Source organism: Embiotoca jacksoni, unplaced genomic scaffold (assembly GCF_022577435.1).
Source record: "Embiotoca jacksoni isolate LCO1_2020_lvr unplaced genomic scaffold, fEmbJac1.0.p SCAF_38, whole genome shotgun sequence".
NCBI classification, from domain to species: domain Eukaryota; kingdom Metazoa; phylum Chordata; class Actinopteri; family Embiotocidae; genus Embiotoca; species Embiotoca jacksoni.
The window spans coordinates 3039642-3065013 of record NW_027185390.1 but is presented as its reverse complement, the minus strand read 5'-3'; the positions used below and the strand labels follow the sequence as shown (position 1 = coordinate 3065013).

The 25372-nt window shown below is 48.0% G+C and overlaps 1 protein-coding gene across 1 annotated transcript; it reads left to right on the top strand.

Moving 5' to 3' along the window:
- Positions 1-18: 18 nt before the first annotated feature.
- On the top strand, positions 19-24819 carry LOC138208434 (NALCN channel auxiliary factor 1-like). The gene is given in 4 exon segments (XM_069166281.1): positions 19-4002; positions 21112-21283; positions 24512-24663; positions 24665-24819. Coding segments are annotated over 4 exon segments (1158 nt in total). The 5' UTR covers positions 19-3315; the 3' UTR covers positions 24812-24819.
- The last annotated feature ends 553 nt before the right edge of the window (positions 24820-25372 follow it).

Genomic DNA, 25372 nt, shown 5'->3' with positions numbered 1-25372 from the left:
CCACGGGGGTACGTTAAAACCGGTTCGGCTCCAGGCCCCTCCAGCGAGGACGCCGCCGTGTTTTCCTGTCTCCAGAAATGTCAGCGGTGTGTCTCGGGAGTCGCTGATATGTTATAACCTTCATTGCCGTCGTCTCCAGGGTGCAGGTAAGCTGCCCGCGGCGTCCCCGGGCATTGTTCGGTGCAAATGCCGCATGGATACGTTTTCAAAGTAAAAGCGATGAGGTACCTGTTCCTGACGATCCGTGACGAAGGGCGCCTCTCGTCGACACGTCGTAGAGCTCCCCGTTTGGGTTGGGGCGTTTCACTTTTTCTGCCGTTTTCACGTCAACAAATGAATCCCAATTATTTTTTTTGAATGTTGTACCGCTTTGGTCAAAAGCACGAGAGAAACACGATCTTTATCTTTTAATAGTTTAAAAAAAAAAAAGAAAAAAAAAAGCGATGTGCCTCAGTAAGCGCTCTGGAACCCGTCGCCCACTCCGGACTATTTCCAGGTGATGCAGAGTGAGCGTCTGAGTGACAGGCTTTAATTAGAGGTACTCAACCGGTGATTATTCCTGCGTGGCATTGTGAGTGTGAAGTCTTGGCAAAAAAAAATAAAAAAAAAAAGCCCGAGCGGCCCGCCGTACGGCTAGCGTCGCGGGAACACCACGCCCTAACGGGATAAATGCTCTCATTAGTTGGGCCGCGGCTACCGGAGAGCCGGCGCGGCGGCGGCGGCGGCCGAGCGACAAAACAAACGCTTTCGCAGGCGGCCCCCGGACGACCAGCGGCTACGAGCGCTAGGCGGAGATAAAGCGGCTCCGGAGGAGGGAGGACTCGAGCCTCGGGGCCCGCGGGGGGACGTTTGTCTGCAGCAATTAGGCCCGGGCCCGCCTCCGCTGAAGACATTCAGTGGAAAAACAACAGCAAGTCGAGCTCTTTTCAGGGCCTCTTAAATATATGACATTTAACTGAGAGCAGGTAGACGCCAAGCTCTTGAAGTCTAGAAGGAATAAGAATATACGTAAAGTAACAAAGTGGGTTGATTTTTTTTTCTTCCCCATTTTAAAGACGATCAAAACTTTTTGTGGGGGAATTTGTTTTATTTATTTTTTTTCCCCTGCAGAGTTTGATATTGTTTGTTTATTTATGTATGTATGTATTTATTTACACGCATACAGGAAGACTTTCAAGCGTTACAGACAGGAGGTGAGAAACACGCAGCTGCAGAGGGACCTCTTTCGCTCCCCTCAGATTTATCTCCTGACCCCTTTGGGTGCCCCGAACCCTATGTTTAGGCCCACTGGTTTTAAATATTACGTCTTTGTAACTGATACTTTAATCTGAACGAAAAAGAAATGCTATAAATTGTGGGCTGCTGCAAATTCAAGCCAATTTACGAGACATTTTAACGACCCTCGCGATTTTGAAAACCGGTGGCTTTATTGTGAAGTACACTGAATGGGCTTCAACAGAGAAAAGTGTTGGTGTTGTCCTTTTAAAGAGAAAACACTGGATGAAAGCATCTTGCCAGAAGCTGAAACCAGGTGAGCAACAACTTGTCTGATTGGTCCAGCATCAAGTCAACCACAAGGGAGGCTGTAGTGAGTCTGCTGGTGGGAAATTACAAAATAAAACACGTGTTGTAAAGTCCTCATCAGCATGTCGGCACGTTTTGCTGTTCGGTATCATCCCTCCACCCGCTTGGTTTTATCTGAAGAGGTGATTTTCTTTTTTTTGTTGTTTTTTTTTTGGTCTCTGTGTTTCTTGTCCTTTGCATCTCGACAGCAGAAAGTATGTTTATTTAAAAAAAAAAAAAAAAAAAAGAAAAGCCTGACATCATAAGCTTTAATTTTGAAGTCTAAGTTGCAACATTTCTGGTGAGATGTCAGCACGAGCTCTCTGACTTGATGCGCCCTTGTTGCCGAGAGATGCGGCGGCTGCGGTGCGCGCGCACAACGTCAGAGATGGAGACGTTTTACCAAGTTTGTGAGATTAAGTAGCGCAGCACCGGATGTTGGGCGATATCACTTTCAAAATAAAATGCACTACTGAACATTGTTTTAGCTTCTGCCAACGGTGTATGATTAATATGAAATCTGATCTGGTTCTGCTTCAAAACTAAAACGTAATTTTTCCTTTGATTTATTGAGCTCAACAATGCACTTCCGTAAATGTAATTTCTGACTAAGTAGCTAAAAGTCCTCCCCCAGATATGTTTTAAGATGTATGTGAAATACTTTGAATGATAATTTTCTGTCCGATATGGTTTCCCACTAAAAAAAACAAGTCCAGAGCCTTCTAGTTTTCTGCTCATTCATTTCTCTGCACAGTGAAGCGCAAACATTCAACTGCAGGTACAAGAAGAAGACCATGTTTACGAGAGGAAGGGAACTTTAAAATGACAGTCGAGTGATAAATTATGTTTTAAACAAATGTTTATTTTTTTACGCACCGCTCTTCTCTTCCCCCCCCCCCCGGTTGCAACCCATTCTTCTCTAATGTTGACTGTTGTTGTTAGCTCGTTTATGTTAGTATGTTTACCTTTTTTTTTTGTGTTTTTTTTACTTTTAAAAGCTTTCTAAATAACTTAAAACAATCCGCAGGAGAAACATTTTTTTTTTATTTGGTTCAGCTACTTGTAATCTGTGATGAGGACTCAGTGGTTCAGTTCTGGGTTTACTTACGGGGTCTAAATATATGCAAACCGCTGAGGTATTGCACAAAGCAACACCAATCAGTTTGAGACCTTTATTTTGAAAGTAATGACCGGAAACGCTGCGTGCTATCGTCGCCGACTTCACTCCGCTTCCTGCAAACACACACCGTCTCTTGGCGAACATGGCGGCAACTTGACAACGGCAGCGAGATGAAGACGGCGAGGGCTTGAAAAAGAAAAAGAGGTCTGTTCCGGGCTGCGGGGCCATCCGCCGACACAAAGGCACACAGCTTCGCCATGTTGGAAGAGGATAGCGCCCTTGTCCCTGCTCGACCGAGGCCGGGGAAAACGTAAACGCGTCGGTGAGTGTTTCTAAAAACGGAGTCGAGGCTACGCAGAGGAGCGGAGCGGCGCGGCGCGGAGCGGAGCTCAGGGCGGACGGGAGGACGGCGGCTTCACCGCTCAGCCATGGAGGATGCGGCCCGTGGTCGCCAGCGTCTGATTTCCCATCCGGCCCACGCTTATTTTAATGGGAATTACCGCTGATCGCAAAGGCAAGCCGGGACAACCCACCGCCCGACACTTGAGGGGAGGAAAACGCGAAGCGGACCCGACGTCAATGACTGTTGCGGCAGAGGAGCCCCCACGGTGGAGTCGGCCGGTTCCCAAAATATGACCAGGGGTGCTGGGACGTGTTGGCAGCAAGAAGATGACGACGGCTTCCAAATCTGGCTAGAGCCCCCCCGCGACAACCAAAAGCCATTCACCGACTCAGAGAGGGCGCAGAGATGGCGACTGTCCTTGGCATCCCTCCTGTTCTTAACCATCCTCCTCTCTGATCACCTGTGGTTCTGCGCCGAGGCCAAACTGCCCCGGACCTGGGACAAAGTTGCCTCCTCCCACCTCCTCTCACCCCAGACCCACTCAGCACACAGCAGCCTCAGAGGAAACCCAGATGATATTTTTATAGGAAACTCTACCAAACATTTGTGGCGCCTTGAAACTTGCCACCAGGATAGTTTATCTCAAGACTGCTTTACTTTCGCAGATGCCGACGATTTGTGCAAGGGCCTTTCCGACCGAGAGGGGACGCGGGCTGTAAATATGAGCGATTTGTACCTTTCCTTTTGTAACTCCTACTCCCTGCTGGATTTGTTCTACGGCTCGACAAGTCCGGACAATTTGAACTGCAGCTTCGACGTGCTCGGCGGTGGCGACACGGCCAGATGCAGCCTGTGCGTCCAGGCGTACCAGCGCTACGACCAGCACGCCCAGGAGAAATACGAGGACTTTGAGCTCCTGACTCAGAAATACGAGCCGGGGGCTTATTCAGTGAGGACGTGCATGGAGCAGTGCAAGGTAGGCTGCAAGGGAAGAAAAGAAAAAAAAAAAAAAAAAAAAAAAAAAAAAAGGGGGTGGAGTGGTGGTGGTGGTGGTGTTGGGGGCTTTGGGGGGAGGGGGTGGAGGTGGGGGGGGTTGACGTGGTGGCCATCTGTTGATTTGGGCCCGGATAGATGCCAGTTTTGGTCCTCCTCCTCCTCCTCCTCCTGTCACCATGGAGACGGATGACAGATTCAAGGAGACTCCCGGCTCCGGGCCTCATGTTCATTCATCTCCTCATTGTGTTTAGGCCCCATGCTAATGTGCAGATGGAGGCCCTGCTATAGTGTGTGTTTCTTCCCCCCCCCCCCCCCCCCCCCCACACCCCTCACCCCTCCAGCACCCAGAGACATTTCTCTCCCTCTTCCAGTCTCTGTTCTTTGACATTGACGGCACTTCTTTAGCCCATAATTCGCCATCGACGGGGCCTTCAGTTTTTTTTATAGCCTTTTGCGTTTATCACATTTTAATGAGCCGGAAGGAGGCTGATGGCTTATGCAAACAACTCCTGGAGTGTGTGTGTGTGTGTGTGTGTGTGTGTGTGTGTGTGTGTGTGTGTGTGTGTGTGTGTGCGCGCGCCGTGTGCGCTGTCGCAGTCCGCCAGGTGTTCATCATGGCCGCCCCACTCCATATCGAGAGCGTTTCATTAAAGTCAAGAGGTGGTTTCCCTGCCTAATGTGCCGGAAGTCTTTGTCCGCTTCGTTTGCTCGTTACTAGGCCCGCACGCAGGCCGCGTTTCGGCTACAGGCCCCGAGCTGTGACTGTTCACCAGCTCCTGAACCGAGCGCGGTGGGTCAAACGGGTTTCAGCACCGCGGACAGCTCCGTAGAAGCCCAGCTTCCACAGGACCGTCGCGCTGCGTTTCAGCACCAGGGACAGCTCCACAACTCCGCGGCCGTGCGGGGCTGTCCGCGGCGCTGAATGGTGCTCCCCAGCTCCATTCACAGAAGCCCTGGCCAATCCCAGATGGCTTCCATTCACCCAAACAGCAGCAGAGACACAAGGATAAGCATAAAAAAAAAAAAAAAAAAACACCAAACCGGATCTAATCAGGCCATCTGCGCTGTTTATACAAACCCAATACATTTCGATTAGACCGACACGCACAGGAGCTGGGCCTAGTTTGGAAAACTAGCTTCTGTTTAGACAAGCAAAAAAATAAAAATAAATAAATAAATAAAAAACTGAACTGAACCGCCTTTTTGTGTGAATTCATCCGACAGCTTTCTTTTATACCCTTATTCCCTGTCGAATGTCTCAATCGGGATAAAGACAACACCGGCTTTTTAGGCAACATCATTCACACACATTCGGTGAGAACACAAAAGAGCTGGAGGCTGCTGTACTTCAATTTATCTTCGGCACAAACACGGAAGGAGGTTTTTACACGTCCGGGTCTTAATTGTGCTATCGCAGTTCAAAGCCAGGTGACGCGGTGAAATTATTCGTCCGATCCGGATACAGCTGAAACGACGAGTCGATTGAACCGACCTGCGGTTGTTTTTAAGTCGTGGTTGCAGTCGATTTTTGAATCCCCCCCCCCAAAAAACGCCAGGAAACGCTGGATTATTTGCTGCCACCTCGGGTTTAGCGGACTTGACGTACTGTAGGCCGAGCGGTTAGTGAGGGACAAAAAGTGTGCCGTCCAGCTGCACGGGAAAATAAAGAAACGGCTAAGCCAGCACCACCGACCTTGCCAGCGAATATCATTTGAGGAGCAGTCCCGTTGACGGCAGCTGAAGATGCCCCAGATGTTGCGCCACGCTCCGGCCTCTCTGGTTTTCCTTTCCCGAACCGAAGCCCCGCGCGCGATTCCGCTTTTTTTTTTTTTTTATCCGCCGCCTAGTTTTCGGTCCCGGTCTCCGAGCGCACCTCTTGGCATTTGTGGGGAAAACAGTGATTTAGTCAAGCTGTTAATTTCGAGAACAATGACCCCTCTATGTCACCTTCTTGATTATAGGTTTGCTCGAGCTCAAAGAGCAGCGTGACTCAAACGATAATGCGGAGCCCTCGTTGAGTTAATGGCTACCTGCCTCGGAGAAGCCGGAGCGGTGCACGAGTTGCGCCGCCGGCTCAGACGCATGCGTGTGTGCGTGTGCGTGTGCGTGTGCGTTCCCTCCGTAAATACGGCGAGATTACGGCGCACGCTGGGTCGGTAAAGTGTGGCAACGTTAAACAAATAAACGAGACCCCTGCCTCGCTTGTCTCGGCGCGCCGCGGAGGCGGGGACGGCCAGCGTTCGCCGACGGGGACGACCTCCGACATTTTCGGAGTGAGGACGTCAGCCGCGCTCCTTGTCCGCGGGTGGTGCTTTGATCCCGAGGTGAGACATCACACGGCGGACACGGCCGGGCGTGCCCGTTCCTCACAATGGGATCCTCCATCATCTGACGCGGTGAGAACCCACCATTCATCTTGACAGCGGGGCCGCGGTCGAAAAACACTGAAACGGGGGGGACCGGCGCACTAATGAGCGGCAGCATTTAAAAACATTTTTTTTTTTATATATCCAGAATGTCAGATGTTCTCAGGGAAACAACAAAGCTCCTCGAATACTTGGCAGCACGATGACCGATTGCTTGTTCACGTTATTTCACGCGTTTCCTGCCCGCGATGCTCGAGGGCTATTTTTAGGGCCCGTTCACGTGGAACGTAGACGGGAATAAAATATGGACGGAAGCTTCCGCGGCGTCACCCGTGGAGCGGTTTTAAAGCTCGGTGTGGGCGGCAGCGCCGGACTCCGCCCCGCTGCCCTCTGATCCAAATATGGGCAAAGAGGCGGGCCGACAGAATCTGTATCGGCACGGCTTTGTATCTGCGGTGAAGTCGGGCTCCTCACTCACTTTTGAAGCCTCGAGTGGCCTCTCATAAGCAGCGAGTCTTTGCTTAAAAATGACTCAAATGTTAAACTTTGTTTTGGTATTTGTTTGAGAACGCTGCCGTGTCACTCCTTTCGGTGGCGACGGGATTCGTTTTTCAAAAGTGGGTAACTCCCACTGATTGTTTGTCGCAATTTGTTTGTTCAACTAAAAGCAGTTTTTTTTTTTTTTTTTTTTTTTTAAAGCTTTTCAGTTTTTCTGGTGCTTAAATGTTACAGATCCCCAAATAAGTTTGATTAATTTACCACAAACTAATCCGAGACATATCTAGTTTCCGGTCGACGGCGTGTCGCGACGTCTTCGATGCGGAAATGCAATCGAGGAGCAAATCTGTCCGGCTGCTGAGAATTTACAACAGTCGCGCCTCAAACTGGAAAATCCCGTCAGAGAAACTCGTGTAAATCAACTGCAGCAACTCAAAAGTGCCGTTCAAACAACAGCACGTGTTGTTGTTCTTTTTTATGTAGATGTTGTACTTGTAATGATTATGACGGTCCAGTCGTGAGTATGAATTTGTTTTTGGTCCAATTTCGGCGGTGGAAGACGGCCAAAACCTCGTCTTGGTTCTGGACCTCTCTCAGCTCCTCCCCAAACGTGATCGCAGCACGAGACCGAAAATACCTGCAATCTTTTCCACAAGTGAAAATTGCTCGACAGGAATAATGAAGCGGCGGCGCAGGTGTCGGCCCACTTCTTTCCTCCCCGGTAATTTTCCTCATTTGTGAGTTTTGAATGGCACCTGCCTGCGAACGGCCGAGTAATCACCGCGTCTGAGGAACTTCTTATCTGCTCCGACTTTCTCTTATTGCTCCGTCTTTTTTTTTTTTTTTTTTGGGGGGGGGGGGGAGCAGATACGGCTTCTCCTGCTTTTACCACATCGCTACTTTAATGCGAAATCATTTCCAAAACACAATCCCCGTCTTTGCACAAATCCCGTCCCCACCCCCTTCAGGTCCAATTGAAAGTCTAATCTTAGCCGGTGTTGTGCGCCAGTGGAAAGGAGGACAGCGGCCGCAGCATCCTCCCCTCTTTTAGATCCTTGTCAACCGCACACATCTGCATTGATCTCGGCTCCTTTTTTTTGAGCCCGAGAGACGGGCGGCAGCAATACCGAGAGGTTGATCCCTATTGATTTACTCTGAGCGCTCCGTGTTCGCTCGTCCTTCATTTGATAGTGGGCAGCTCCTCCGACCGAAATAGGGCAGAGCTGAGCTCGGTGAAGACATCATGTCACTATCTGAGCCTGTCTGATCGCGCCGTACGACCTGGGAGCAAGTGTGTGTGTGTGTGTGTGTGTGTGTGTGTGTGTGTGTGTGTGTGTGTGTGTTAGAGGAGGGGATGTACAGTTTAGAAAGACACCAGCGTTTCATCTGTTATTCCTCTTCCTGCAATACGGACAGCGATGCAATCGTGCGGTAAATGATGCGTAACAACAAAGATATCAGCTGTCAGGCGGGGGGTCCTGAAACGACATCTAAACCCAGATGTCATGTTTTTTACCTCGTTGGGTTCGGGGAAAGGTTTGAGCGTCTGAGTTTGGAGGCAAAACAACAACAAAAAAAAATCGGTTAATCGAGGAAAAAAAAAAATCGGTTATTTCTACAAAATGTCATCGAAAATCTTCAGAGTCGCTCTCGAGACCAGATTGTCGTAATCAGGGAGCTAATTAGACATCTGTAAGCGTCGTCTGATTTCAGTCGCAAGACGTTCCTGCAAATGTTTCACAATAAAAGCTTGAAGACACGTGTCTCCATCCGCCGAAACATGACGGGGCTTTTAATTTGAAACCGAGACGTGAAGTGTCGAGGGCAACGTCGTAACTTTAACAGGGCAAACGGGAGCGGATCAAAAAGGACGGGCGACATTTTAGCGGCGGAGCGTCGTTCGGTCGTCGATGATTGTTTGAACTATTTTCACGCGGCATATCTCAACAAACACATGACAGTTGCGGCATATTTGCGACGCTCCCTTTCCCCTTTTTCCTTTCTGCGCTATCGTCGAGTCAGAAACGATGAATGAGTTCAGCGTGCGGACTCGCCGAACTCGAGACAACAAGTCGTCTATCAAACGGGCCGCAGATGCTTTCGTCAGCCGTGCGGGTCCCCCGGCCCCGTATCGGCGCGGCGGTTTTTTAAAAATTTTAATTTATTTGTTATTTTTTTTTTTTTTTTTTTACTTTGTCTCTTCTCTTCCAGATGTGTTTCTTTGCGTTGCGGTGACTTTGTGTGCGCGCACATCAAAAACCGGCAGCGATTATGACGACTCACGGAGTGGAAGTGGCTCACATGCGGGCGCTGCTGCTTCTGCTGCTGCTGCTGCTGCTGCTGCTGCTTTGATTCGCTCATCCCACAGTGCCTCCTACTTGACAACGAGACATGGATACAGACTCTCTCATGTACCAATCTATCACTTCTGCTCCGGTGTTAATGTGCTTCATCTCATCTGCATGAGCATCTTCTGATCACCCGGGCTTTTATTTATTCGATTTTTTTTTTTTGTTTTGTTTTTGTTTTGTAATTGCTGCCTTTGTTAGCCTTTTATTTATTATTCATATCAGCTGACACATTGTGTGTGTGTGTGTGTGTGTGTGTGTGTGTGTGTGTCTGCTCCGGTCTCACGGAGCCTCCTGCTCTTTAATGAAACGACGGACTGTTGCAGTGCGTTGCATTGTTCGCCCCGTCTCGGGTTCGCACGAGAGCCGCCCGAGCTCACGTGTGATTTCCGCCATTGTGCCTTCCTGCGGCGGTGGTGAACGCTGACCTTGGAGAGGTTTTTTTTTTTTTTTTTTTTTTTCCTTTCTTTTTTTTCTGTCCCTTCAAGATGCCTGGCCCACTCCACGACAGCCCCCTTTTATGAATGGGCAGATCCCTGAGCTGAATGCTAATGAGGGAGGAGGAGAGGGGGAGAGAGAGAGAGAGAGCGGGGGAGGGGGGTTATAGCTGCTGCAGTGCACGGCAGCGCTTCCATATTGTTTTTTTTAACTGTGAAGGATTGTCCGGGGAGCCGGTCGGATCACAGGAGAGATGGCGAGGGGAGGGAAACCGTAACGGGCGAAACGGGTTACCGCGGGTTACCCAATCAACGGCCCTCTCCTAACCTCTGCGGCATTTCAATGACGGACGACATTAAGGAGCCGTTTCTCCGACATACAGCGACGATGCCAATCAAAGGCGAAGACGAATAGTAATCATCGCTTTGACTTTAGGAAGCTCCGAGTTCACTCCAACACCAGATCTCCGAGGAGCCGCGAGGGTTTGTTTTTAGCCCCTGTTTGCACCCCGATTAGCACGCGTGCGGGTCACAGAGGTCATTATCGATTTCTGTACGAGTCAATTGGCCGCCGACGTTTGAAAAAAAACAAAAAAAACAGAATGTCATTTCGTAACGCTTACAGTCGTTGGAAAATATCTCCAGAAACCAGTAAGACTTCTCAAACCGTTCGGATGGGAATATCATTTTAAAAAAAGGGAAATTGAACCTGTTTCTGCTGGAAGCCGAGGAGGAAAAATCTTTTTTGTTTTTTTGGTTGTTTTTTTTTTAATCATTAAGCGCACAAAATATTAGAATGGGATACATCTCAGGCACAGTTGCAGTCCAGCTGTCCTTTGTTGGGTGCTTCCTCCCGAAGCCGTTTCTCTGTGACGGATGTCGTGCTGGAAGCCAAAATCATTTTAAAATGTAAAATTCATGCTTTTCATTTTTAGAAACTTCTCCAAATGAATTTCAAATTTAGAGTAAGAAAAGCTGGCTGCCCCACATCTTGTTGTTTGGTTTGAAAACTAGAGCCAATGCAGAAGTGCCCTAAAGTGCAATACCACTAAGGGCCACTCGGGGGGGGAAAAAAACATCTCCGGCTCCTAAAGACTCCCATTCCAAAAAAAGTCAACTTCTCTCATTAAATACAAAGTCTGGATTTTTTTTTCTCGACCTGTCATTACACAGATGTTCCCCTAAATTCCTACTGCAGTGCACGCAACGTTTGTGTCGCCGAACTGGTCTGTAAAGGGTCAAATAAAGTTTTCTTCGAGCAAATTCGAAACTGCACGAACTCGAACAACTATTTAGTTTTTCCTTCAGCTGACACTTCGCCGCATCTTTTTTTTTTTTTTTTACTTGAACACTTCCATCCGCCACCGTTGTCTTCCTTTCGTGAGATTTCAGAGACAAACTTCTGTTTCCGGGTTTGGGATCTTTTTTCATAACGTTTGTCAGACAGATATATTAAGAACCTGAGCCGCATGAAGAGGCCTCACTCAATACCGAACCAATTTAAAACATCGTTGTCCCCTTTAGTCACTTCGACGATGGAAAAATAAGGTCCGGGTTAAAAAAGACCCGAGTTTCCTTTCGTGTCTATAAATGACAAATTAAATGGCTGTATTTTTGATAACAAGACATTTCAATGTTGTCTTCTTTTTCCTGTTTCAAGATTTAAAAAAAACAACAAATGTTGTACCAAAGGAAAACCCAGACAGATGTGTCATCACGATACTTCCTTATACAACCCTCCCTGGAGATGAATTGCATTTTTGCTGCCAAGCTGTTCTCCTGTTTAAGCAATAAATGAAGGCACCGATGTAATTATAGTAAAAACATTCATCAGTTTTGAGGGCTTCGTAATTGTGAGGAAAATGAAGATGTTTCAAGCAGGATGTTCTTTTTCTGTGCAACACCTAAGGGTCAGACTAATAACTCCATCATCAATTAGTCTAACGCTCCTGTTGTCTGCATCGGTATTGAAGTGGATTATTTTCATTTTTTTTTTTTGCAGGTGGGTGGAGGGACGGGGAGGTATAAGGCAGATATAAGCCCGAATGCGTATCCCGGTCGGTTTGTGCCGTGTTGCATTATAGTGCCAGGAAATACCTTATAGGAAATACCGTTTTCCGTCGCCGGCGGCGTCCGACGTAAAGAAGAAAAAAAAAAAAAAAAACGACTCGGTTTCTGCCTTCGCACGATCACATCTAAATTCCCCGCCTCTCGGCACAAATGGGATTATCTGACTTCCCTCCTTTCGTTCCCCAGCAAGGTACCTCTCCGTCTCATCGCGCGTGCCCTCCTTAAGAGCCTTCTCCCAGCCGCGTTCATACTGGTGGACTGGGTAAAAGGTGACGTTTGATATTGTGTGGTAAGCTCGATGGTGATTGAGGATGATGTTTGTCCCCGTGAATGAATTGTCAGCCACTTGACGTGAGTTTTGTTTAGGACGTGTTTTTTTTTGTTTTTTTTTGTTTTGTTTGTTTGTTTTTTTCTACACTTCCAGTTCCTCCCGTTCAATTTCTCTGTGCGGGACGTATGCAGCCGTCTTATGCAATAAGTTGATTTGCAGTGTGACAGAGTGCGCTGCGCCGCCCCGTCTGTGATTTATGGGATTGTGTAATGGTTTTAGTGCATTAAAACGCATCCCAGAAGGATGCCGTGAAGCCAAATTAACTCGCATTGTTAAACGGACCATGATGGAGGAAAGCAGCAGCTTCATTCACAATTTTTTTTTTTTTTTTTTTTTTTTTTTCCCCCCGCAGAGGTGATATTACATCATCTTCCTTCTCTGCTCTGAAACGTCTTCTGCTTGATAAACAAGGCAGCAGGCAGGGCCGAGGAGAGGAGAGGAGAGGAGAGGAGAGGAGAGGAGAGGAGAGGAGAGGAGAGGAGAGGAGAGGAGAGGAGAGGAAGCAGTTGAACCCAGGTTTCACGTTTTTTTTTTTTCGGTACACGTTTGATTTTGGCATTCACGTTGTAATTTGAAACGGGCCTTGCGTGACGCACTTCCGTCCGTACACTTGACAACGGCCGGTTTGTCGACGGCGTGCGTCCGGCGTCGTCGTGTTGTCGTGTTCAGCTGCTGCACTTTTTCATTTGAGTGGAGAAAAAAAGGAATTAATCATTATTTTTATTGTGGCATTACGACCAGCACTTACTTACCTCTGAAAATACCTTTTTTTTTTTTTTTACCACAGTACAGTAATATTCTCCTCTACCTGTCTGCTGTCGCGACGTATTTTTTCCTTTCATGTCCATGTCTTTCTCTTTTTCTCTTGTTTAACGACACGCTGCCTCAATTTCCCGTAATGGGTCCGAACCGTCCAGAAAGTGTTTCTGAAGGCAAACTCATAAAAACGAGTCGATCTGGCAAAAAGGTAAATAAACACAGTTTTGACTGTTTGTGATACTCGTGAGTTCTTGGTTGTTTGTTGTCCTTTTGTACTTTGATGCTCTGACGACTAATCTTACAATACACGTCAGCCAAAGCAACGGTGCGGCTCATTTGAAGAGTTTTTTTTGACCGTCAGCTCGAGAACATGCTGGTGCCACGTCAGTGATGAAAGCAGAAGCCTCTTGTTGGTGTTTCAGAAGTACGCTGACCTTTGACCCGCTGTGTATCCTGGCTGACACTAAAGCAATTAACCGTGTGACTTTCCCACTAATAACTGGGGTCTTTCTTCTTCTTCTTCTTCTTAATTAAATACAGTAATAAACTCATCAGCCAATCGGACAGCGACACGGCGTTTCAGTTCATTTTCCATCGCCGAACGTAGAAAACAGAAAAAGCAACAAAAAAAACCAAAAAACGAGGGCATCGAAGTATATCTCAAAGAAACATGTTGAGATCAGATTCATTCTAGTCAGTCAATAACATTGTTATGTAACGCTTGTTGTTCTTTCTTTCTGCTCGAAGGGAACTGAGGCTTCAATGTGAGACTGGAAGTAGAGAAACCGTTTCAAACCAGAATAAATGTCACTGTCGGTGCTTTTTTTTTTTATTTTATTTTATTTTTTTTTGCACGAACGCTGCTGCACAGTAAGTCAGAGGAAGTATCTAACACACGTATTTCACATGTGCCAAAACTCACGCGAAACCGAAACATTTCCGTGCAGTAATGTGTGAACACATGTATGTCGTATATGTGGAAAACACGGGGAAACTCGTGTTTTTTTTTTTTTCTGCGAAGGAAGATGCTTCGTATTATAGATAATATACAATTTTTTTTTTTAAATTTAATACCTTTCATCATATTTTGTAGCTCTTAAATGTGACTTGTTGTTTAGTTTGAGTCTTTTTTTTGTAGAGAAAAAAAAAAAGCAATAATAGGATGGAAAATAGTCATAAATGAAAGCATCTTTATTAATTGGATCTACTATCTTTCAGTAATCATATCTGATCATTTTTCCACTTCTAACTTTATCACAGTGGCCACGCGCTGATATTAATGAAAGTTAAAACATTTAAAACGTTGGCAAAAGGCTGTAAAAACTGTGTTTTTTGTGTGTTTTTTTTTTTTAAGGTGTTCCAGATTTTTGTTTTTGTTTTTTTGGAGAAATGTTCCAATATATTTGCTGATGGAGGTTTACGGTCCGCTGTGATCCGTCGAAGAGAGCTGCTCCATTTAGCCCCGAATAGACAGAATGTCGAACCGTTATCGGAGCCACCCGGTACACCCACAGTTCCCGCGTTGACCTCCCCTCCAAATCCTCACCTCGTCCGATCTGCCAAGTGGCCACCTGAGCGGAGAGCCGCCTCTCCCGGCTCCTGCGGGCGGGCGCTCGGCTCGCGAGGAACAACAGCTGCCGAAGGGGAACTCTCGCTCCTCGGCTCTGTCTCATTTTCTAATAGATTCACACCCCGCCACGGTTGTAATACGTCCCGGAGATATCAGCGAAGAATTTGCTCGCGCGGCGACGCCGGCGGTTTGGTTGTCAAGGCCGCGGTGTTGACTGCGGAGACGGCGGGAGGAGGGGGTGTCGGGATCCCGGTGTGGGCGGACTGGAGGCCTCTTGGCTGTTTAACTTCCATTTTGTTCTTCGAGGCCCGATTAATCAGACACAGGCAGCTTCAGTGGCGAGCACGAGCTACTGGAGGACTACGGAGCGAGCGCGCGTTTTAGTCCAAACTTCGAGGCGAGGGTTGTGATTGGTCGGGCAGGACCGGGTGTCCCCCCCCCCCCCCCCCTCCCCTGCGATGGAAGTTGACTCCGTCGGCCCGGTGGAGCAGTCTGTTGGGAGCGTGTTGCTCGGCTGCATTTAAAAGCGGACGTAGCTTGCCGGGTCTGAAGCGTGCAATACCACCGAGCGCCACTAGAGGTCGGCTCCGCAGACTCCCATTCAACCAGTCCCGTGAAATTCTGAAGTCGGTGTCGGCGTCGTTCGCTAAAGTCGCTCCTTCTTATTGGTTTTCTTGGCGGCCCATCTGAAAATAGTCCCGTCGTTAATCCACAGAAGACGCTTCGGGGGGGGGAGGGGGGAGGACGGGCGCCGTCATTTGGCTCCGCGTCCCGATTGGCGGACCCATTCGCACAGGAGCGGATCCACCAATCAGGAGCTGACACGGCCCGCCCAGATCAGAGAAATGTCCCCGGACCGTGTCAGTCAGACGCCGAGGGCTCCGACGTCCCACGACGCCGTGCGCTCCGCGGGGCATTTCCGGCGAAAAGGGCTCCGGGCTTTCTGGGAAACCCGTCAATACGATCGATGACGGATCGTTAATCAAGGCCTCCGTTTACCGCTTTCACCTTTTTTGAAACACTTCTCTTTCAGACTTGTTTGCTTCTCAGAAAATGACCTCGTTTGCACTTGATCGGCGTTTACGCTTCGTACAACAAAGCAGTTCAGATAAACCGGCGGTTTATAAACTAAAGTGTCGCTTAATTGACGGGTTTGTAAAAATGCATATTGATCCTGAGGCTTTATGGGGTTTGTATGTGTCGGGCTTTTTTTTGGGTGTTTTAATCTTTTGACCCCCCCCCCCCACCCCACCCCACACTCCTCCCCCTCCCCTCCCCCCCGCACTTAATTGCTATTCTATTTGGCTTAAATGACCGATACTCTGTTTTTAAGCTCAAAAGTGGACCCTCTTCTTTTTTGCCCCCCCCCTCCTCACCTTTTTTTTTTTAATTTTTTTTTATAAGCAACAAAGGTTGCACCGAAATTGCGAACCATCTCATTTGAGGAGAACGCCCTGCCTCCGACGTGTCATTTTGCAGGAGCGCACACGGACGCGTTACATCACCGGGGAGCGGGACGTAATAAGCGCGGACATCAATGCGGGGGAGACAGACACCCGTACGTTCCCCCTGTCCTGCCGGATTATCCGAGGGTTGCGTCAGCGACCCGAGGCGGCCGCTGAGATTTGAGTTGCGAGTGCATCAAAGTCCCGTCAACAACATTTTGTCCGGATCGACTGCGTGTCTTTGATGTTGCGGTGGGATGTGATGTGAAAATATTACTCCAGTTGCTTTTCTTTCTTTGGGACCACCTAGTCTCGTACAAATTCCCGTGACCCCCCCCCCCCTCTCCCCCACCACCCCTCTTGATTTCCACTTCAAAAACATCTCCTCGTGTCTCAGGATTGATATTTTTTGCACACTCAGGGAAAAAAAAAAAAAAAAAAAAAAAAAAAAAAAGCCTCCCATCAAACGAAAGAAACTGGAAATAGCGCAGGTAGCTGCTCCGCCGCCGCCGTGATTTGTGTGAGTGGTAATGATCTGTGTCATTCAGCTTCTAACTGGGATCTCACTCTGCAGCTGACTCATATGCTTTTTATAGCCGTCTCTGTCATTCCACTTTATAGCCGCCGCGTGTGTCTGTGTGTGTGTGTGTGTGTGTGTGTGTGTGCGTGTGCGTGTGCGTGTGCGCGCGACAACACCGTCCTGCCGGGGAAGAAACAGTGTTGATGCTTCACAGACTTAAAAGTTTTTCTACACCCGGGAGCTTAAGCCAACATCAGTACGGTTGACTTGGCGCTTGATTTGTGAGGTAGAGCTCAGGGATGCACTCCTATTGGCTCAAATGACAGTTTTATGGCTCCTGTTTATGATACGATAAATTAATAATACAGACGCTCTCGGGGGGGAAAAAAAAAAAACACAAAATCCGCACACTTGGTCTTCAGACTGAATTTGATTGACATTTTGGGAACTGCGCTCAATGTATTTTTGGGGTTTTCTAACCCCTAATTGATCGCGTACTAAAATATGTATTCGTATACATGATTATGCAGGCGCATAAACCTGTACTCAAATCCAGACCCGCACACTGTTGCGTCCCCTTGAAGAGTGCAACGCAAAAGGCACATTTTTGGTTTGAAATGACGAGCTCGTTTGACATTTAACAGTATTTTACAGGCCAACGCCTAAAAAAAAAAAGTGCCGTATTTGGAAGTGGTTTCGCGAGTGGGCGTGGCCAAACGTCACCCCGACGTCGATGGCAACGATATTTATGACAGTTTATCAACTCAAAATTTCATGACTGTGACGCGCGTAGTGCAGCTGACTACCTGGTAGTTAGCGAAGTCCTGGACAGCAGACCGAAGCTGTGTCCCAATTCGCCCCCCGAAGAGGAATATGTACTAGAGAAAATAAGAAGCATGACTTGTTGCTGCAGTCTGCTTCTTATATAATCGTAATCACTATGGTGAAATTCAAATGCCAGCGCCGCTGACACTTATCTGCCAGAGCGTCAGCGTTTGAATCTTAATTCTGAGATGTTATTTTTAGGCTTGAGAAAGATTTGCTTGTAAGCACCGGGAGAAAACATCTCACCGGCACATTTCACATCTTTGTTGACGTTTTAAATGCGCGAAAAGGCGAAGGCGACGTTTTCCTCGATGTCGTCTCGGAGGTGAAGATTTGACGCGCGGCGGGCCGACACGGAGGTGAGACGCCGAGACGCCCGGCGTCTTCCGCCGTCCGCGTCTCCGGGCTTCGGTGCGTTGTCGGAAGCAGACTAAAGCCGCGCGGCGACGGAGGCTTTTGGAGCGCCAGGTTCCCATTCACACTGATCACACATTAGACTGATCGAATCAGACCCCGGGCCTGCTTCCCGACTAACTCGATTTGCTCTTGTACGCTTCCCTTTTCACGCCGGGAGGACCGGGACGCGCGCTCAAACATGCGCCCACGAAACAGAAACCCGACGGAGAGCGGGGGCAGCACCCGTCGAGCTCTTGATGAAAAGCAGAACAAGCCGTTACCTTGGCAACTGCCGGCATACATCTCTTCAGGAGGACCCAGATTTCCTGTCTCGCTGCGATCGCATTGTTTTGGTTCTCTCGACAGACGCGGCATCCCTAGACAGATTATCTCACCGCTGCAAGAATTTATGCAAAATCATCGCAAATCAAACGGCAGCCATTTGCGCAGACGGGAAGCCGCCGCGCTTAGACAAAAAAAACAAAAACAAAAAAAACAATAAAAAAAAATTCTGTCACGGACCAAAAAAAAGAAAACACCCCAAACTCTCAAAAAGCAAACGCAATCATTGATCTGAGTGATTTCATCTTGGCCCCGAGCCCGTTTCTCCTCTGTGCATTCAGCTGTCGAACCCCTCCACGGCTGAGAGGGCCGCTGCCAAAAGCAGAGGATCACGGGAATTAAACTGTCGGTGTGATCTATCCAAATTACCCTCGCACATACAAAGAGGCGCAGCGGCTTCGGTTTGAATGAACATGTTTATCGTGGCCGAACATCCGCAGCAGAGCATTTGTCACCGCTGCGTGAAGACAGATCTTGACGTCAAGGTGCTAAAACTGCACTGTTGACCTTTTTTTTTTTTTCTTCTCTCTCCCTCTTTTATTTTGAAGGACGAGCGTCGTTTCCTGCAAAATGTGGTCGGGAGGAGGAGGGGGGGGGGGATTTTTAACCTCGACGGTCCGGCGCATTCCAGATGCATTAAGGATGAAGTCGTACGCGTCTGGAATATATTCGATTTCGCAAAGCACACTGTTCTCGTCATTATCATTCCCATCACCATAATCAGATTATTATAATTATTATAATTGCCTGTGCAGCGTTTGTTATCTTAGTATGTTGGCATAAACAGGAAACAAATCAGACTCCCACGTGGGCGGGGTGTGTGGAAGGGCTGATGATTTACCTGGGTGTAATTTAACCAGACATCCAAGCCACGAGGAGTCTACTTAAAACCCCGCAACGACGGTCCCACCTACGAGCTCCCCGCGCTCCTCTGTGGTTAAATCACACGGGGGATAATTAACGGCGTGCGGCAGCGTTTCTCCTTGGGTTTTATGTTTGCGACGACGTCTCTGCAGTATTCGAGCAGCAAACGGGAAATATCCCAACTAATATTTTTCAAAGACCAAAAAAAAAAAACCACTCGCGTGATAAATTCTCGTATAATCACTTTTAAAGGGCCCTAAAATGTCGTTTTTTTTTTTTTTTTTGTGTTAAATGTTCTTTCAAATATTAACATCGAGGCTCTGCGTGATTACAACGTTTTTAGACGACGTTTGAACACTTCGCTCGCAAGATATCAGCGCTTGTGCTGTTGTTCTTGCTTTTATTTATTTTATTTTTTTTTAAATGGGCGGAGCTCAGTTGAAAACAGGTGATGTCACGCGTGTCCGAAATCGACATTTTTGTTAGCCGAGGTTGCCGGTTTGGTTTTGAGCGCAAATAAACTTCTTTTTTTTTTTCTTCTTCCCACAATCTTAACTGATTTACAATTCATTCACAAAGAAATACTTATCTAAGCCCTTTTCGTGTCGCTAATGGCGCCGGTGGGTTGTTTACATTTGTCCACTTGCGTCTTTGGCGTCAGATTCAGACCTGAAAAACGCGTGGACGCGCGTGAGGCCGCGCAAGTGGCCGGTTTTAGATAAATAAGAGCCTTTTTTGTAACTGTAAATCGAGCAACAATATCCCACGTGGAGCGTCAAAATAGAAACGGAAACCTGGAAACGAGCACGAGATGTCTTCTCGGATGGGAAAAAGGGGATCAAAAATCGACGCCGCGGATTCAGAGGCGGTCTCTTTTTTACTCGGCACACATTTGTCTCCCCCGTTTGTCTTTTGTCCATTTGTCTTGGATTCCCGCCGCGGAGACGGCCGTCGTACCGCCGTTGCCGGAACGCGTCGGGCAGTCAAAGTACTCCCTAGCTCCAGAAATCCATATTTTCTTTTTTTTTTTTTTTTTTTTTTTTTTTTTTACCTCAATTGTACTTTTGGTTTGTCGCTAATTAACGAAACGTCGCTCGGTTTCTTTACCTCTAAAATACTGATATTGAAATATCGACGAAAACAAAACGCGTGTCAGTGCCACAGTAGCTGCATTGAACTAAACTGTCCTGCGTTGTAGTTTAGCGGCGCGTGAAAGTTGTTCGGGCTGTTAAAACGCAGCAACTGAACCGCCGCTGTCTTGTTCGGGCCGGTCCGAACCCGGTCGCAGTCGCTACGTGACAGTGCTCTGTGCTCTTTGCTGTAATTTATCTCCTCCTGTCTTAATCGAAGTAAAAAAAAGCGCATGAATAAATAGCAAAGAAAAAAAATTAATAAATAAGAGAGACAGAGAGAGAGAGAAAGAATCCAGACTGTGGTTTGCCCTTGGTTCATTTTGTTTTGCAAAGCTTTCCAAGCCTCAGGCTTTGGCTATTACATGTCACCATCTGTCTCCTTATACACATAAGTCTGTGCATTTTGTATTACACGCCGCCTCACAGCGAACTGCGGCGAACCGAACTTGGAAGAAGACGCGGGCTTTAATTCGGTGAGCTTATTCGGTGCCATTTGGTTTTCAATTGCGTTGGCATTATTACTCGACCAAACACACCACACCAGATTAAAACAACAACAACAACAACAACAACAACAACAACACAACACTCCCTCGCTGTGTGGAGTAGAGCTGAATTGTTTAGTAGTTTTTCAAGCACATTTGCATTTCTTTGTTTTTTATGATGGTAAATTAAATATATTTGGCTTCGGGCTGCCGGTGGGACAAAATAAAGCAATTTAAAACGGTTATCGCTATTTTGTTGACAGCTTATAGAACAGACAAAAATGGATTACTCAAGAATATAATTGGCAGATTGATTGATAGTTAAAAAAAGAATTATTAGGTGCTGCCCTAGTGTGATGTTAAAAGTGCCTTTTAACGTGATTTCTTTAGGGGGGGGGGATCTAACTGCTGCTGCTGCTGCAGCCTCATAATTTATATGCCATAAATAAGCAAATCAGTGCAGTGCATTTGGAACAGTTTACTTCTGGTTGGCTGCTCTGCATCAAGATTGATCCAGCGGCTTCGCTTTTCATTCATGCCTCGAACCCTGGTCGTAAAAACATCTGTATCTGGTGCTCAGCGGTTTAACTATCCAGGTAATTGCAGAGCCAAATAACTTCCACCAGTCCTCGAGTAGATCACAAATGCGCATCTAGTTAACGTCGTTTTCTCTTCGTCGTCTTTTCTCCTTCCTCCTCAGACGGCCTACAAGCCCTGGCTGTGTGCGCAGTATTTCCCCACCACCCAGCAGTCCTGTCAGAAGAAGGTCCCGTGCCACCAGTACTGCCTGGAGGTCCAGCAGAGCTGCCCGTTCATCCTGCCCGACAACGACGACCTGATCCACGGCGGCAGCCCCAGCTTCATCTGCACAGGTGAGCACCTTCTCGCCGACTCTTCCCGCATCCCTCCCCCGGACGTTCGAGCGGCCTCGCACGCTCCTCGGAGGGCGGGGGAGGGGGGGGGGCAACAACTCCAGGTCTATTCTCGCCAATAGCGTCTTTTCGTCCCGAACGTGCGTCTCCGTATGGACTGGATGGTTGCCCCTCCAGGAAAACAAAGAGAGCTTTCTTTCTGAAGGCTTTCTGATGACATCTAGTGGCGGGCGCGGGCGCCGCGGCGCTTCACACAAGGACGTTTTAACAATGCATTGATAAATCGAATTTGGCCTGTCTCTCAATATTTACTGCAGTTTACTCAGTGGTAATCACCAAGGACTCAGCCTCAGAGGACCAGACGCTGGCGGGACGCCAAAGCACAAGTGATCCGGGGGGGGGGGGGGGGGGATGAGACGCGTAACGGCAAGCGACCTAAAGACCCGTTTGTGCCGTTTGTTGTCGCGGCTGACGTGACCTCGGCGCAGGTTGATATACTGGGACGATTTTTACTCACCCTCTAATTTAAATGTCAGCCCTTCCTTGCAAGATAAATAATAAGATAAAGGAAAAAAAGTAGGATTTAACAGCCGCAAAAGATCGGTTAAGTGGATATTGTCGTATTTAGTATCTTTTGGAATATTTAATGTTGGACATTTGGACATTTCTCTCCAAATGTTTGCGGCGGAAGTGAAAACCGTCCCGCTAATATATCAAGGCGGTGGAACGAAACTAAGAACGTTTAACTTGAGTCCAAAATGTCCATCTGACTTGACTTTACGCTTCGAGTTCACCGCGTCTCAGAGGGAAATGTTGCACTTTGCAGACACAGTGACTTTAAGTTCGAATTCTTCTGATAAACTGAAGAATTGAACGTCCCATCACGTGTTCAGAAAGTTCTCCTTCTTCGTCCGGTAAACAACGTTTTAAAACAAACAAACAAACAAAAACAAAAAAACCTCTAGGATGTCTCAAAGCGGAACACGGGATTGTTTTTTCTGAGCTCGTTGACACTTTAGTGACACCAGGTTTCCCCACGGGACGCTGTAAACATACGGTGGCCGTAGATTAAACCTAAAATAGCACCTGAAGCAGTTAAAATTTAGAACAACCGGGATTATTTGGCTGCACTGGAGTATTTTTCGCAGTGTAATTTGATGTTGAAGGGGGACGTTAATGATGTTTGAAACGGACGACACCGGAGACGTGAGACCAGGCTGCAGGCGTGAGGTGGAAGGGGAGGGGTATGTGGGGGCGGCGGGGGCGGGGGGGCAGGTGCACGCAGCTGTTCTCAGATCAACAGGAAAAGTTTGGCTGCTGTTTTTTTTTGGCCCACTCCCCCCGAACACGGTCAGCAGTTCCAGCAGCAGCAGCAGCACTATCTGCAGTTAAGCCACTTTAAGTCCTCACTGCCTGAAAGCCCCATTGGGCGTCAGAATTAGCCCTCCTTCTCTGAGTCACAGCTCAATCAAATCTGAGCGCACGGACACGATACGCATATTTTTTTACATTCGCCGTGACTTGCACTTTCCGAGCATGCCATTATCTCTGAAGTACGTGCAAACAGTACGGAGCAGAAGTCGCCTGAAAATAAATGGATTTGTACGTTGTTTTTTTTTGTTGTTGTTGTTGTTTTTTTTTTTCCCAGAATGAAACGATAATTATGATGATAATGAGAATTATCCACAATCCTGTGCATCTAATGGCTAATTCGGCCACACTTTGATTGCACCAATTGCCAAAAATGCAAACAAACGTAGGCTGGGCTCAGGTTGCATCTAAGCAGCTGAATCCACTGCAGCGGCAGACTTCCTGTTTACATCTCTCAAAGCACCGCGGGAGCTGCAGTTCAGTTCAACACGCGACGGCGAGACTAAAAAACACGGCGACCAAATACACGACGTCACGAAGGCTCCCCGCCCTCCTCATCCATCACCCGGCTTTCAGCTCAGCGAGAACTAAGTGAGCTTCTCCCTCGGCAGCCCTGAGCTTCCCCGAGCCATCAACTGATGCAGCGGTGCGTCACACCCTCCGCGTGGTTGTGGGACTCTTAATTTGAGGCGAGCTGCGAGGTCACCGCGTCCGGTCCTCCCCGCGCCGCGATTAGGGCCCGCCCGCCGGGGTTGGGGTGGGTTTCGATCCGGCTACGGGGCTGGGGGATGTCCGAGAGGAGGGCCGGTGTTAACGAGATAACCGTCGCCCGCGCTCCAGTTAAAACTCCTCGACGCAAATGAGGTTGTTGTCATTAACAGATGTTTTTTGTTGTTGTTTTTTTTTTTTTTTTTTTAAAACTGAACCGAGGCTTCCTTTCAATCGCCGCAGACGAGCTGCTTTAAATCACTGCTGTCCTGTTCAGGTAAATTCCGAAGAAGAATTTAGGACACGTCTGGAGGACATTTCTTGCCAAACACGCCAAGGTCTCTCTCTGAAATTAGAAAAGAATCTGTTGAGCTAATCTTTTATTATGAACTCCTTCCCACTCAAAAATATGTTTTGCTTCTTGGTACTTCAATGAAAACATTTTTTTTTTCTCAGGGTCCCACATGCACCGAAAATATTCAGTGATTTCACGCCAGAGATTTTGCTGGTTTCTTATTGGACAAAAGGTGATGCCACGTACTTCTGAGGACCAATCAGATATTAGCACCATCTGAACGGAATGACAAAATCAAATGTGACTTTCCCCGTTTTTTTCCAGCTAAAGACTTGTAACAAACAATTTCAACAATGTTTTGGAGAAAAAAAAACAAAAAAACAAGACGTGTAAAAAGTAACACAAGCAAAGGTGAGCAAACTGTATCCGAACTGTAAGCTAAAGTTTGCTGATGTTAGGTGACGTAAACCGCTGGTGCTGTCAGATTAAAAAAAAAGGCTGGAGCGGCAAAACCCCTGAACCTGTTAAAAGTGGGTCAGAGTTAGTTTTATTCGGAAAAACTTCTCAAAAAGTGACAAAAAATAAATATACTGTTCATCCTGTCGTTGGAGATCTTAAAGATTGAAATTCTGCTGGCTCAAAGGCTTTTGGGCTCAACAGAAAGTAAAATCGAATCTGTATTTGAAGAGAACGAAAGCTGCAGAATACGAGTGCCATTTATTACCCAATTATTATAAACGCGGAGCAAATTCATTTTTACGAGCGTCCGCCGTCCGAAACGCCAAATCGCCGAATGGGTATCGGGGCAGGCCGGAGTCCGCCTTCCTCACGCGGTGTGTGGCGTCTCTCCGCAGGGCTCCTGGGAGATCATCCGTCAGACGGGGAGGCGGTGTGCTGCGACGTCCGATGGGACACCAAAATGGACAGCCCTTCGGGCGGCACGCTAAAAAGGACGGCTTCTTCGTGCCAGCCCGAGGGGGCCTCGGTCACCTCCGCCGCCACCCCCGAGACTGTGCAGCGGGCGACTGAAGATCTGCCTGCTGGCCCTCGTCCTCCTACACACTGTCATCATCATTTCAGCCTCCCACAACTCCACGTCGGTGGGCGCGGCTGCCATTTTCTCACCGGAGGAGAGCGCGTCGAATGAGGAGTGAACCTCGGGGAGGGGGGGGGGGGGGGGGTTGAATCAAGGCTGGAGCCTGCAATGGGGCGATGGGAGGGGTGGGGTGGGGTGGGATATTTGGGGGGGGGGGGGGGGGGGGGGGGGTTACGGCTTTTTACAGTGTCATGGCTGCCAGGGACACGACTGGCGAGACGTGCTGGGAAATGCCTCTACGAAATCCGCCCGCCGATGAACCGTCAACCACAGGGAGGGGGGGGGAGGGGGAGAGGAAGGGGGGGGGGGGGGTTAACTGGAGCCGAGGCTGCTGGGATTGGACATCGGACCGAACCGCCTCCCCTGGAATGAACTGACCTCTTGCCACTTGAAACCTGCTCATTGTTTCTATTCCATCCAAATGTTTTTCTAAGCATATTGTCCCTCCTCCTTCTCTCCTTCCCTTCCTTCCTTCCTTCCTTCCCTCTCAGTGTGTGTGGTGTGTGTGTGTGTGTGTGTGTATGGCACGTCGGAGGAACAAAAACGGACATCGATGAAGTGTGCGCTCTCGCTCATCATTACCTTTAGATTGTTTTTTTTGGTTGTTGTTTTTTTTTGC